The sequence below is a fragment of the Ochotona princeps genome, chromosome 1, assembly GCF_030435755.1.
Source record: "Ochotona princeps isolate mOchPri1 chromosome 1, mOchPri1.hap1, whole genome shotgun sequence".
Lineage (NCBI taxonomy): Eukaryota > Metazoa > Chordata > Mammalia > Lagomorpha > Ochotonidae > Ochotona > Ochotona princeps.
The window spans coordinates 50,262,205-50,277,802 of NC_080832.1; the positions used below are offsets into that span (position 1 = coordinate 50,262,205).

At 41.6% G+C, this 15,598-nt stretch overlaps 1 protein-coding gene across 2 annotated transcripts; it reads right to left on the reverse strand.

The window, feature by feature from the left end:
• Positions 1–1,968: 1,968 nt before the first annotated feature.
• On the reverse strand, positions 1,969–15,584 carry FAM229B (family with sequence similarity 229 member B). 2 transcript variants are annotated; one of them, XM_012925568.2, is made up of 5 exons: positions 15,451–15,584; positions 9,857–9,971; positions 5,248–5,398; positions 3,663–3,801; positions 1,969–2,194 (listed from the first exon to the last, which is right to left on the reverse strand). In XM_012925568.2, exons 4-5 carry the CDS (start codon positions 3,785–3,787, stop codon positions 2,077–2,079), a joined length of 243 nt encoding a protein of 80 aa, XP_012781022.2. In that variant the 5' UTR covers positions 3,788–3,801; positions 5,248–5,398; positions 9,857–9,971; positions 15,451–15,584; the 3' UTR covers positions 1,969–2,076. The 2 variants fall into 2 exon arrangements, with proteins under 2 accessions (XP_012781022.2, XP_058513400.1); XM_058657417.1 differs by lacking the exon at positions 15,451–15,584 and adding an exon at positions 12,734–12,752.
• Between the last annotated feature and the right edge of the window lie 14 nt (positions 15,585–15,598).

Sequence of the window (15,598 nt, forward strand, 5' to 3'; positions counted from 1 at the left end):
TAGAGCTTATCAAGACTGCAAAAGTGATCATTAAGTCTAACCAAATAAGAAGATCCATATGAGGTTTCTCATACACCCAATGCACACAATTTCAAGATGACCATGAGGGACTTGAGAAACAGTGTGATACAGGGATGTCATTTTTCCTGAAGAACTAGGAGCTAAACCATGGCCTTGAGTTTATTATCAATTTAAGAGATAATGTCAGATCTCACATGGAAAAAATTTAAACACTTGTTAACCAGGAACTAAAACATTACTCTGTTTTGGGTATTCTGAAGTGTACAACCTCCAGGGCTCCATTTCTAATTCAATATAATTATTCCTTAACCCATTATTATCAAAAGACAGCAAGCGATGTTGATATTATAACAAAGTGAGTAAAGCCAATGCCTGCCATGCTGGTATCCCATATGGATGCCAATTTGAGACCCGGCTTCTCCACTTCTGTTCTAGCTCCTTGTTAATGTGCTGGGAAAACAGCAGAAGATGTACCAATTGCTTGGTCCCCTGTACCCCTATGGGAACCCAGAAGAAGCTTCAGGCTCCTAGATTGGACCTGGCCTTTCTCCCTTTCCCTGTCTCTGCCCTCTGCCTCCCCATCTCTCTGTAACTTTGCACTAAAAAAATAAATAAATAAAGGGATACCCATTAATGATTTGGAGTATACAAGGGAAAATGATTCGGCTACATAGCAACCCAATAATCAACAAAGGCAATCAGCTTGAAACATATTAAGCATTCAGAATAAGCCCCACCTGGTGAGTAAGATGGCTCTGCTTTCGCTGCACTTCATGGAAGCATTAACTTGAGCAACTATACATACACAAAAATACCTTCACAAGAGCTAGGGAAACCAGACAAGATATCAGAGAGTACCTGGTTTTTGAAAAATAACTAGAAACATTGAAGGGGATAGAAAGCATCATTCCTCAAGGCCCGGGCATTTCTGAAGCATGGAGAAAAACACTGTCTTCTTCGGGAAGGAGAGAGAAGCAAGCATGGCACTTTACCTTGGAATCTAGTATTGAGTGCACCACAGTAAAATCCAGCAGAGGCCCAATCCCAGGTCCCTGTCACCAGGCCAGTACTCATGGAAGTTATAGGGATTGAAGGAGTCCCTAGGCAATAATGAAAAACCAGCAAGAATAAACACATACTCCCTGAAAGAAGGGGGAGACAGGGGAAACATACAATGTAATTTTCATCTGTTACTGAGGCTGCCAAAAGAACCTGATTGAGAACTTCGCACACTTCTGCACAAAACAGGCTACTCTTACCATTGGCCTTTTTGGCTCAGATAGCATGCCTCATTAGCATACGCTCTCAGTTCCCCACTGAATTAGGGCCCTTACCATCCTACCTAATCTGAATCTCTAGAAAGACTGCTCAAAAGGCTCCCAAAGCCAGAATGGAAACACTGGGTTAATTACCTACAGCAACAAGTATCAATATGCAGAAAGAAAAATAAAAAATCAGCCAAGGAAACAGAACTGCATCAAATAAGCTAGTTACTAATCCCTAAAGACTTGGATGACTGCATGATAAGGAATTTAGAATAACTGTTTTTAAGGAATCACCTCTTTGTCAGTGACATTTGACAGACATACTGAAATAATTTGTTAAAAATCAAATAGAATCAGCACAGCATTGGCCATTGCGGTCACCTGGGGAGTGAATCATCGGATGGAAGATCTTCCTCTCTGTCTCTCCTCCTCTCTGTATATCTGACTTTGTAATAAAAATAAATAAATCTTTAAAAAAAATCAAATAGGCGAGGCTTCACCTGCATGATAACCATGGTAGGTTAAACTTCTTTTTGAGTTATTGATGTTCATAATCTCCTGTGAGCAAAATGATATCTAAAGTACTTCTTAACTGTGAAATATCGCTGCCTTATCTATCAGATATAAGGGATCACCAGATGTATTTTGCAGACTTTTCATAATAAAATCAGTACTTCAACTATTGTCATCATCCAACGGTGCCACACTTTTATTGCTTTACCAGATTATAAGATGATCCTTGCCCCATTACCCTTGACCTAATCAACCGTCTACAAAAGCCTTCATGGTGCTATTTCGGATGCATTTCCTTGCTGCTTTGTGCAGTCGGCTTTCTCATTGTTGCATAGACAGTGATGGGAACATCAGTTATTGTCAGGCAATGACTTCCAGGGCATCTTCGAAGTTGCCTGAATAAAAGAACAAATGACATGTGCTAAATCGGAAATATTTTTACAGCAACAAAGTTTGAGTGTATACCCAATTATTTTAAGTGACTTTGAAATCTTTGGATGTCGTGCCAAGTGGCGTGGCCTAACAGCTAAAGTCCTCACCTTGAAAGTGCCAGGATCCCATATGGGCACTGGTTCTAATCCCGGCAGCTCCACGTCCCATCCAGCTCCCTGCTTGTGGCCTCAGAAAGCAATCAAGGGCGGCCCAATGCTTTGGGACCCTGTACCAGTGTGGGAGACCTGGAGGAAGTTTCTGGCTCCTGGCTTCGGATCAGCACAGCATCGGCTGTTGCGCTCACTTGGGAAGTGAATCATTGGATGGAAGATCTTCCTCTCTATCTCTCCTCCTCTCTGTATATCTGACTTTGTAATAAAAATAAATCTTTTAAAAAAAAGAAATCTTTGGATGTCACAAAATAAGTATAACACAGTGACACTGACACAGTAGATATCTCAGACTTAGGTGCAAAGAAACTGTGGCTGTCATTTAATTACAGGGAAGTTATAAATACAAATATAATCCTCTAGACCAAGGCTGACTTTTTCCTAAATGGCAAAAAGTACGTGGCTAAAAGCACAAGTGATAATACGATGGCACATCGTTTCTCTAGGCACCGTAAAGTTCACTTCAGCTGAGTGGTTTTAAAACTAGAAAACCTGTGAAAATATAAATTGGTACTACTATTTCAGATAGTGGTCAAACCTTGATAGGATGTCAGATCTAAAATAGCTGTTAAATGACGCCTAGACCAAAAACATATCTAGTGTGTAAGAATTTCATTTCCAACATCACCACCAGTTACCCAGCCTTAAACTGTTCAAAAGAGAAGCTTATTACTCCCCAAAGTAGCCTATTTCATCCTTGAATAACTCTGATTTTTAAAGCACTGCTTTAACAAACTTAAATCCTTTCCAAATATTTACAAGCCATGCAAAATCAATGTAATAGTTACTGTTTTGAAATGGAAAATAGCAGAAAAGTAGAACAAATCTGACTTGGTATAGTTTTTGTCAATTTTGAAAAAAAAAGTGTTGCATAGACTCTTCTCTGTTATTGCTGACTTGCAGCCAAAGGTCAAGTCAAAGCCAAAACGATATTAAAAATGAGTGCAAGTTTTTGTTGTTTACATCCTAGTGCCTAGCACAGTGCTCAGGTACATATTGGCAGTGAACGTTTGTTAAACTAACTGTCATCTAATCTCAAAACTGTCAACAACCCAACCATATATATATCAAAAACAGAGAACTGATCTATCATACTTACACACAGACTCCATGTCAAAACAACCCAGACTCTGTTAACACTCATTTAATAACAGCAGTGCTTGGATTCCTGGATTTCTCTTCTTGCTAACATTAAACATCAGCTAAAGCATGTATCTACGATAACCAAGACCTATGTCCTAGGTTATCAGGACAAGATTACCTGGCTGGTGATATCTCTTTCCCGTTACAGGTAGCACTGGAGCTCATCCCCAATTCTGGCCCAACTGAAGAATCTCCTCCTTCCAATGGAAAGCTCCTTGGCTGCGTCCCAAACCGAAAAGGCATAATTCACCAAAAATCTAGATCACAAGGGAAAAAATGATTGGGGAGTGGAGGGATATCTTCAGAACTGTTTAGGACTTTTCATTTACTGTTTTGTTATAGGCATTTAGAAATATTTTGCAAAAAAATGTTAAGTAATCTATGACAGTGTTAAGATATTACCATACATAACCAGCCCTTACATCCATTTGAAGCCTTGCAACAAATGCATAATACTCACCAATACTCACCAGTTATAAAAGTAAACTATGCTCCATGGTTAACATAAAGCAAGTCCAGAGGCCTGCATGTTGGTGCAGCCAGCCACTTGCAATGCGCTTCCCGGATCAGAGCCCGGGTTCAAGTCCTGACTGCTCCATTTCTAATCTCCTCCCTGCTGATGCACCTGAGAAGGCATCACAGGATGGCACAAGTGCTTGGCCTCCTGTTACACATCCTGAAGACCTGATGGAACTCAGACTCCTGGTTTCAAACTGGAGCAGCTCCGACCATTAAGGATCCAGTGGGTAGAAGATCTCTGTTTCTGTGTCTGTCTCTCCATATCACTCTACCTTTCAAATAAGCACAAAATATCTTTAGTAAAACTGAATCAATAGGGGCCCAGCGCAGTACCCTAGCAGCAAAAGTCCTCACCTTGCATGCGCCAGGATCCCATTTAGGTGCCGGTTCTAATCCAGTGTCATGGCTTCCCATCCAGCTCCCTGCTTGTGGCCTGGGAAAGCCCTCGAGGGTGGCCTAAAGCCTTGGAACCCTGCATCCATGTGAGAGACCTAGAAGAGGTTCCTAGCTCCTGGCTTCAGAGTGGTGCAGCTCCGCCCATTGTGGCTGCTTGGAGAGTGAATCAGAGGATGAAAGATCTTGCTCTTTGTCTCTCCTCCTCTCTGTATATCTGACTTTGTAATGAAAATAAATAAATCTTTAAAAAAAAAACCTGTCCCCAAAGTTTTAACCGTTTAAAATGTTTCCAGGGATTACTAAACGTACCCTGGTGAGAGAGAAAGGCAAATTGGTCTCCTGCTGAAAGCCACTGAGCTGCTAGTGAGTGCTTTTGTTTACTACCCATCCAATTCCATGTCTGTGTTTGATATTAATGAATCCTTAATATCTAAGCAGCTGTTAGTATCAAGTGAACACTCGATAACTCATTGAGAGAATCTTCATGTCTTTAACTAATAACTCTCACAATATAAGAAAAATGAAAGATGTCTTACAACTCTTTTCTACATCTGATAGTATTCTGTGCCTAATGAGTAAATACTTATTGGTGGTGACAATAAAACTGAATTAATAAGGATTGAGCATTTCAATATTATACAATTATTTCTACCACCTGTGTCTGTTACCAAGAAAGAAGTGCTTTGCTCAATGATGCTTTGCCAAATCCATAGTAAACTCTGAGTGAGTAAACTACCTATCTACAAAAGTAAGTTTTAGTTAACTTGATCAAGGATATATGAACTTACCAAAATAGGCCAAGTCTGATTTTTGTAGAGGTGAATAAATCGACCACTTTTACTGACTGTCCATAGAAGGCACCTGCCGAAGGATGATGATCAAACGTTCCAGAGACACCCAGAAATTATGACATCAGAAGATTCTTTCCCATAGTTTCTTCTGTGCTAAAGAATCAAATGTCTCAGTTCATAGCTCCAGCAACAAACTGAAATTTTCCTAAAAATTAAATGTCTATAAAGCTTTTTGAGGGTTTTTTCTTGCTGTTGTACTTTCCAATATCAAATATGTTTACCTATGAATAAAGACCTTCACTAATCAATGCTCACAAAATCACACTTGCGATGCTTTTCATTTTACCATAGTCCACAGTGCTAGTGGAAAATGTAATTACAAGATAAATTCATTCTGATGCAAAACTGTTGAATTTTACTCACAGCTTCTTCATAATTCAAGTTTTTCATTAATGTTTGAATGTCCCTATTTACACGTCATCATCCTCCTAATAAGCTTTCCCTTTTAAAAACCCAAATATAATCTAATCTACATATATCCTCTTCCCACCTTGATCCTTCAAATCCTAACCGCACCTTTCCAACCTCAAAACTTCTAACGTTGGGTTCTACAGTCTGTCTAAAACCTGGACAACACCTCTTCTTCCCTGTTTCCTCAAATGAGCCTTAAAATCTTCAAATGTCAAGGATAATAACTCTTGCTAGAGGAAGAACACATCTTGCACTGCCCTCAATTTTCTGTTCTCTGGACCTGAGCTACTCACCGCTCCACTCATACCATCTTTGCACTCCTCTAGCTGCCTTTCCTCCAACTTATTCTTGGCTTCTATATCAACAGTTTACCTCACTGTCAGAATTGTCTTTCTACTTATAAATGACCAAGTTTAGTTCTCAAATAAGAAAATTACTTACTCTTCAGCCAAATAGCTTTTCAATTTTCCTGCCTGTGACATGTTAGTGAGCATTTTTGACTTACATCTTTTTAAACATTTTTTTCGAGGTTCCCACTCTCATGTTTTCATAAAATATATGTTACAGGTAATCGGCATTTTACAGAAAAATTAAGTTGATATTAAAATAAAAGCTTGCCTCTACCTCTTTTTCTTACTAGGGTGCTATCTGTGAAGACATGATCACAATTGCAGTATAGAAGAACCATTTAACTGTGTCACAGTTAAACAAACTGAAATAATCACTGGTCATTGTTAGCTAATGTATTACTAAGGCTGAAACATTTGGTACTTAGGATTACAAGTTACTTTTTTTTTTAAAGACTATACATGAATGGGAAAGAAAACAATGGAAAAAATTGATAGTATAGGCATCAGTTTGAATTTTGATGCCAAATTAGCTCTGAAATTCAGAGTAAATCACCAAATGTTTGTCTTTAAATTGTTGATAATCTTTTCAGTTGTGAAGAATAAAACATACAGCATGTACAGAGAGAGTAGTTAGGATACAAGAGTTCAACCAATACTAGCTTTCTTATCTTTTTGTACAATTCTTGATATTAGAGCATGGAGACATGAGTCTCATTCTATGTCATTACGGCTATAAAGTAAAATACCTACAAATGGAATATTCTTGTAGTTCATCTTCTTTTTTTTTTTTTTTTTTATATAATCCATTTTATTGTATTGTTGTTGACAATCTTTACATAGTTAACTATAGTTGAAGGAAAATCAAGAAAGAGAAGGAAAAAAAAAAAAAAAGGTTCAGGGGGATAGGGAGGTGGGCAATGCTATTATGTCCATATTGTTTCCATCATGTATCTGAGGTAAAAGGGGATATTGAGGGAGAAGCCCCACCCGGTTTCCCGCCCACCCCAAGTCCCATATGTGGGGCATGCTCTGAGATATGTGCTCAAGTGGAGTTAATAGTTCTCCAGTTATGAGTCACTGCCAGTTTCGCTCGATGAGGTGGTCCACTGATTGATATGGTCCATCATGAAGTCTCCATTTGTCCCATATTTCGCTGCCAACATGTAGCTGAGATGAATGATTGTCCTATTCTGTCTTCTGTCTTTTCTTGGTTAGAATTCTGAGTCCAGCAGTTCAAGTGGGGAGATCTCCAAAGATACTTTGAGGTATTCCCAGACCAGATTCTTGTATGTTCTAGCAAGCACAGGGCCCGGCACAGTCCATCACCCTGATCAGCTGGTGGTTGCAATTGCTGTGTTGGTTCTGTTTTCAGTCCCGAGTTGCACTGGAACCAATGGGTGTTGCAGTCCAGTCTGGTTCGGCCCTTACATCAACCAGTGGGAGCTGCAGCCTAGTCGGGGCGACCCACAATAACCCCCACCAAGCCTGCCCCCTACCCTGGTTTGCCAATTTGTGTAGCAGAAGACCAGTCTGTCCCCCATCCCATTTGGCTCTGGTACTTGTCAATGGGTATTAAAGCTTAGTTCTATCTAATCGACTCAACCATCCAGCCCTCACAGATGTTGTTGAGTGCCTCTGTCTAGCCATCCCAGCCCCCGTCCTAGTTTTCATGCCCTCCCACGGGAATAGTGACCCAAGAAGGGGGAACCCACTTTTTCCCTCCCAGGTCTCTCTGTCCCGGTTTATGCACTCTTTAGGTGGTTCTGTGATTTGACTCGACAGAATTAGTCCCCAGTGCCAGCTTCTGCCAGCTGATGCTGTGGCCCTGATCTTGTCCACATGCAGCGCACAGGTGTTGTAGCCTTGCTTAGTCGTGTCTGTCTCTATCCCAGCCAACACTCTCCAGTGGGAGTGGTTGTCCAGCGAGGGGACCAGCCCCTTAACCCCCCCGCCAGCTCTGCCCCTCCCTTCCTGGATCTCACGTGTGCTGGATGGGTGTTGCATTCATATCCAGTACAGGCAACCACGCCCTGGCGTTCCAGAATGTGTACTGGTTTTGTCGCAACCAAACCCGGCCCATTCCACACTCTGTTCTGGTGATCGGATTTGCCAGAGGATGACATGAACTGATTCAGCCTGGCCTGCTCCTGACCCATGCCGAATGCATGCCAGTGGGAAACTTTCCATGGCCTATTCTGGGCTGTTTCCAATCATGCTTCTCGCGCTTACCTGCAGGGACTGTGTCCTGCCAGAGGAGTTGCCCAGGCTCCTCCATCAGAACCCCTCCCAATGCCAGATTTTGCGCTTGCCAGGGGGTTCTTGAGCCAACCCTACTCAGTTCACCTCCTGTCCTAGCAGGAACAGTGGCTTTTCCTGGCTGGCTTTCACCCCATTCTGACTCTTGTTGTTGGATGTTTCAGCCCAGCCATGGCTCGTCCATACCCACATACAGCTCACACATGGCTCAGAAGGGGATTGAGACCCAGCCTAGTCAGTCCCACATCTACCCTGTTTCTCCATAACACCAGATGGTGTTGGGATCTGAACCGGCCTGGTGCATCCAATCCCAGCCCACACTAGTGCCTCGGGTGACTGCAACTGTTTCCTAGATAGAACGCAGCCCCCATTCCAGCACATACACCCCTTGGTGGGAACCTCATCCCAGCTGTGGCTTCCCAGATTGGGACCGTTCCTAGCTGTAAATCACACACCTGCACGTGGTTGCTCCGAGGACCATTAGGTGCGAGCCTGCTACACAAGCCGGAGCTTATTTTTTACTTGATAGGTGTTCAAAGCTCAGCATTGTTAAGGGATTGGAAGTTCTTCAAAGGAAGAGTTACTGGCATTGGGAATCTTTAGGATTGACTCAGATCCCAGAAACAGTGGGGTCACTCTAGAGCTATCTCAGCAGTGATTCAGATGTCCAATACCCCAGAGCTCCCCGGCCGGGCGGCCAGTAGGCACAGCCTGGCGCCAAATGGCGCACTGGCCGCCCTGGCCCAGCCCGCCATGAGCCATGGGCACATGGCGGACTGGGTTCGGGATCCGAGCTAGACGTCCTCTCCCGCAGCCCTCGGCTCGCCTCTGGCAGCCGGAAGTTGAATCCTGCAGGCCCGAGGTTGCGCCCCTCCCCAATCCCGTTCACCCACCACCCAATGAGGGTGTTGGGTGGGTCCCGGACATGCCCAGTCACGGAGGCCTCCCCCCTCGGCGTACTCACCCCAGAAGGAAGCAGGCCGCACCCAGGCATGTCCGGGCCCAGCCCGCCATGAGCCATGGGCACATGGCGGACTGGGTTCGGGATCCGAGCGTAGTTCATCTTCTTAACCAAGCAATTTTTATGTGTAACAGGTAAGATAGTGAAAAAAAAATAAGCACAGTTCCAATTTCAGTGGAGTTTTAGATGAAGGAAGAATTTGTTAGACCAAGCCATCAAATCTAGATAAAAAGGAGTAGGCAGTCAGTCAGTGAAAACAGGGAGGAGAGAAAGAAACTGGAGACCAGTTGGGGAGTGTGCAAACTGAGAAAACAGCATGCACAAAGTCATGTGCCAGTAGAGAAGATGGCAACGGCTCCAGAGCTCAGACTAACTGCATCACAGGAAATAAACAAGACAGTGTGAAACAGTGAAATCAGTGCAGGCCAAACCATGCAGAAACTCGAACCTAAAGCAAATATTTTTTTAGACTTTGTCTTATGAGCAAGGAAACCCACCAAAGGATTTTAACTTTTCAGGGCATATATTTAGGTCTCATCAAGCTTTCTCTATTAGGTTTTCTACTTACTTGATTTCCAATCTTCACAGTTTCCTTTCTTCTCCTGAGCTTGGGCTTAATTTGCTTTTCTGCTTCTGTGTTCTTAAGTTGGAAGCATAGATCATTGACTTGAGATTTTTCTTCTCTTAAAATGTAAGCATTTTAATGATATAAATTATAATCACAGTAGTAGTTCAACTGCCTTCTACAAATTTTGAAGTTTCAAATGTTTACTTTTATAAGTTAAAGGAAATTTGATTTATATTTCCTTCTTTGATATATTAGTTATTTACAACTATTGTTCAGCATTAGGAATTTGGAACTATTCTGGTTTTGGTAATTGATTTCTAACTAGATTTGTTTGTCAGAGAATATTCTTTGCAGAATTTAGATCCTTTTAAATATACTGACATTTGTTTTATGTCCATACATACTTAGTAAATGTTCCACATGTGCCTCAAAAGATCATTTGTCAGGAATAAATTGTTCTATATAAGGAATTATCTGGTTGGCAGAATTGTTACATTTTCAAGCATGTTTTGCTCTTTGCTTCTGAACTTGTACCACAGTTGATCCTTTCTTTTTAAATATTTTATTCTTCAGTTTCTGCTGGTTTTTATTGCTGTTGTTAAGATTGCTACTAGTTTCTTTGGCAATGTCTTATCTGCTTTTAAGTTCACCCACTTTTCATCTTAGACACTGTACTTCACTTTTTGTTTAAGATTTATTTATTTTTATTGCAAAGTCAGATATACACAGAGAGGAGGAGAGACCGAGAGAAATATCTTCCATCCGATGATTCACTCCCCAAGTGACCGCAATGGTCGGTGCTGTGCTAATCCGAAGCCAGGAGCCCAGATCTTCTTCCGGGTCTCCCACACGGGTGCAAGGTCCCAAAGCCTTGGGCCACCCTCAACTGCTTTCCCAGGCCACAAGCAGGGAGCTGGTTGGGAAGTGGAGCTGCTGGGATTAGAACCAGTGCTCATATGGGATCCTGGCATGTTCAAGGTGAGGACTTTGGCCGCTAGACCACGGTGCTGGGCCCTGTGCTTCGTCTTTTAAAGTTTATCTTGATTCTCTTTTTTAAATTATCTATTCAAGGGGCAAAAAGAGAGGGATGGAGGGACAAAAAGAGAAAGAGAGGTGGAGGAAGAAGGGTCCTGGCCACTACTTCACTCTGTAGTGTCTGTAACATCCAGGTCTAGCTAGTATGAATCAAAGGGCTGAGAACTCATTCCAAGCCTCCCACACGGGTTGCAGGGATCAACTACTTTAACAATCATTTGTTTCATGCAAAGATTTGCAGAGGCAAGAAGTTGAAATTGCAAGCAGAGCCATAAGCTGAACCCAGGCACTTTAAGATGACATGAGCATCTTAACCACTAGCCAAATGCCTGCTCCCTGGATCTCTTTTTTATGTTCCTTGATCTCTTTCTCACCTGCTCATTCTTCTACCTGCCTTCTTGAATATTTATAGCATATTCATGGCTGTTTGAATGTCCTTCCCTGCAAAGGATAGCTGCCTTGTTCTCCCATAACTGTCAACTCTATCTCCTCAATTTAGAGTAGTCATTGGTTTTGTTTGATAATTGTTAACCAGAAATTAGTCACTATGTGCTCCAGCCAGCAGAGCCAGTAACTTGGACAGGGAGAGGGTCTGGGGATGAAGCACCTACAGGAGACCAGTGATGGTAAGTCTCTGCAAAGTCTCTCTTTATGGCTCCTTCACCTCTCCTTATATACTCTTCCCTCCACATCCTCATTTAGCAGGATATTGGATACAGATAAGTCCAATTAGTCTAGGTGTTTTTAGCCACAAACCCAGTTCCTGTTCCTGTTTCTGCTCAGCCTAAGGAGCACTAATCAGCTCCTTAGCCCACAACAACTATGTTCAGCCCAAACTCAAGGAGAGGGGATTACACAGAATAAGAGAAAGAGATCAGATAACATTTTTGAGGATTCCATCTCAGTTGCTGTATTCTGATCCAACAGCTGAGAATCCTTGGGCAGAACGGATCCACGTGTATCAAAGACGTCAGGCTTGCTGCCACCTAGAAATCACAACTCTTGGTCTAGGTAATTAGTTTTAGTAATGAATTACGAGCAACAATTCAGTGTCATTGTAAGATCCTCAAATGTATTTCATATCAAACACAAAAATCAACCCAAAGGTAAATATTTAAACGTAAGACCCTAATAATCTAAAGGTACTTGAAGAAAACCTAGGATAGATGCGTCGCAACATTGGTTTGGGCAATGACTTCTGCTGTATGATCCCTGAAAGTACAAATAAATGTGAAAATAGACTAATGGAGTTGTAGCCAACTAAAAAACTTCTGAGGCAAAGGAAAGAATTAAAAACTACAGAGACAACCACCATGCATCTGAAAGACCTAAATAATTTATAAAAGAACTAAAAACTCAGTAATAAGAAAAAAAGTACAGTTTGAAAATTATCAAGGGACTTGAATAAAAATGTCAAAAGAAGACACACAAATGGCCAACAGATACATGAAAAATGTCAAGTACCACTAATCATCAGAAAAATGCAAATTAATATCACAAGGGCATATATTTCGATCTGTATCTATTATAATGAACATTATCCAAAAGAGAAAAAAAGTGTTCACAAGGATGTGGATAAAGAACATTCTTCTCCAACTTTGTCAGGTATATAAATTAATAAAACCATTACATAAAATGATATAGGATTTCTTGGGCTTGGCAGCGTGGCCTAGTGGCTGAGGTCCTCACCTTGATCCCATGTGGCCGCTGGTTCTGATCCCGGCAGCTCCACTTCCTCTCTATCTCTCCTCCTCTCAGTATATCTGACTTTGTAATGAAAATAAAATAAATCTTTAAAAAAAAATATAGGATTTCCTCCAAAAAAACTAAAAATAGAATCACCATTTTATCTTGCAGTCCCACTTTCCAGTACATATCCACCCTAAGGAAGTAAGCCTAAGGGAAAGAGGAGTAGGGAGATGTTTATGGTATAAAATTGTAATCAGGCAGAATAAACTTGATATATTGTATAGCATGATTATAGTTAATAATAATATATTACACACTTTAAATTATAAAGTGGCAGTTTTTTAAATGCTCTTATCACAAAAAGATATATTTGGTGATAGTCATTAGTTCAATTTAATCATTCCACACATGTATCAAAGCATCAACTATACCCTATGAATATATATTGTCTGTCAATTTAAAATAAGACAAACCATAATGAACCAAATAATGATAGCTAATCATCCCCAGACAGTCATCAATGGACACATACCACATGTTGTTTCACAGCATAGAAGAGTTTGCCCTGATGTACAAAGATTTAAGTTCAGAGTTAGGTTCTAGCATAAGAAAACCTAAAATATATCATTATCTTAGTTGACAAGTAACAGCTGACAAAGAAAGCATTGCAGGAAGTTAAAAGGACATGATGCCTGCTACCCAATCACAAAACTTTTAGAAAACTCTGCGATAACCCAGAAGGCAGATGATTTACCTAAAGAGCTTAAATGCTAAGGAGAATGTTCATTACTTACCGGTTACTGACTGTGCTTGTCAAATTACATGAGAAAGAGATGAGCAGCAGGTAGACACAAACAGTAATGGGCAAACATGAATCAAAATAGAGTGCCCATAAATTTGAGTCATACTTAAATGACAAGGTGAAAAGCTACAGAAGCATAATCGTCTTGGTTTGCGCACACTGCAGTCCTCAAGTGGCTGATCTGTAAGCTTCTCCCTCACTCCTAAGTAGAATCACATTTCAGCATGTTTCTTTCCAGAAGTGAAGTTCTCATGAGACTTGCTAGCGCTTCCTTGATAAAACTTCTTTTCCAAGTAGGGCTTTGGGAATAATGACTAGGAAGGACTAATGACTGCACATTATACATATAAGAGGTCAGACTACTGATGAACTGTCACTGCCGTCCATTGATCCAAATGCATGCACACCACTGCCTACAAGCTATATAGAGATTCACAAATGGTGGAAACTTCATAGAGACACTTCAACATCAAGTCCCCAAGCATGTGGCTGCAGCTCTTCCACTGACTGCTCAATAGTTAACACTTAAGAGTAAACCCAGAGGGTCCAGCATGGTGGCCTAACAGCTAAAGTCCTCGCCTTGAACACGCCAGGTTCCCATATGAGCACTGGTTCTAATCCCAGCAGCTCCACTTCCCATCCAGCTCCCTGCTTGTGGCCTGGAAAAGCAGTCGAGGACAGCCCAAAGTCTTGGGATCCTGCACCCGTGTGGGAGACCCGAAAGAAGTTCCTGACTCCTGGCTTCGGATTAGCACAGCACCTGCTGTTGCGGTCACTTGGGGAGTGAATCATCAGACAGAAGATCTTCCTTTCTGTCTCTCATCCTCTCTGTGTATATCTGACTTTGCAATAAAAAAAATAAATCTTAAAAAAAAAGTAAATCCTGAAATTGTGACTATTTTCTTCATCAAAAGCTGTTAGCAGGGGGCAATGTGGCATAGCTGGTTAAACCACCACTTGCAGTGCCAGCATCCCATATGGGAACCAGCTCAAGCCTTGGCAGCTGCACTTCCAATCCAGCTCCTTGCCACTATGCCTAGAAAGGAGAAGCTGGCCCAAGTATCTGGGACCCTGCCATTCATATGGGAAGGCCAAATGAAGTTCTAGGTTCCTGGCTTCAGGGCAGTCCTAGTACTTGCAGACATTTGGGGGGAGAACCAGCAGAGGGAACACCTCTCTCTTTCTCCCTCATCCTCAACCTCCATAACTCTTATCTTTTACATAAGTAAGTTTAAAAAAAAGCTGCATAAAAATATCAAGATGAGACTATTCAAATGGAAATCATTTCAAATCATTTCAAATTGAACTGCTACGTGAGATATATAATAACTACTATTTGTCTTGTCAAAGGAATAGTGCTCTAATCTATCAAATATCATGATTCACACTGCCACATTAATAGAGGATAGAACTTAACCTTGTATTAAATAGAGTAGACTTATTTTTTTATGGTCCTCCGGTTTGTTTAAGCATTAATTTCTTTAAAGAAATGCATACTTAAATCTGATCTAATCTGATGAAGAGAAGTTTCCAGACACTGTGTCCCCATTAAATGACTGGCTTAATCCCATCACTTCCACTTGCTATTTATTTACTCATTTACATCCTCATCCACTGAACCCTGTTTCACTTAAAGTCTTTGCCACACACCATCACAGTCCACTGATGTGTGTGGGGGGAGGGGGTGTCTAATTTGATTGTAAACCTCTCATAGTGTGATCTGGGTCGATTTCTTTGGACTCCTCCCAGAGGAACTGGAGGTTAACGGTGGAACTATTTCACATTCCCCAACCATTTTCATCTGAGTGTGTAACCATCTACTTTCTGCTGTGTTCGGACATGTCTGTCTGGGATTGCCTTGTGCTCACTGCCTTGGTTTTCTATCAGAATCAAGCACTGGTTGGCAAGAGATGTTAACGCGGCGTCCCGTGCAGCTATAATAAACGAAATTTGATCCCATGCCCAGGCAGCTGACACCGTGAATTAAATATTGGATATCACTTCCCATCCCCACGAATGACACACAGGTTTTAAATCCACTCCAAAATCTAACTAAGCATCCAGTTACCCTGGCCTCAGGAACTGCCGATACTCAAAGATGTTTACAAAGCCTAGAAGATCGGCGGTACGGAGGCCCAGTCGCTATGGTAACGGCGAGACGCCAGTGCACTTGCGCGGCACTTCTGACGAAAAACCCCAGCCGGAACCATGCGAGT

What these genes read in the sequence shown, in the direction of transcription:
- FAM229B (XM_012925568.2), bottom strand. Translation starts at nt 3,787, where the DNA reads ATGCCTTTTCGGTTTGGGACGCAGCCAAGGAGCTTTCCATTGGAAGGA. An exon ending in AAAGAGATATCACCAGCCAG is followed by an intron (nt 2,195 to 3,662) that starts GTAATCTTGTCC and finishes TCTTTTATTCAG; the next exon opens with GCAACTTCGAAGATGCCCTG.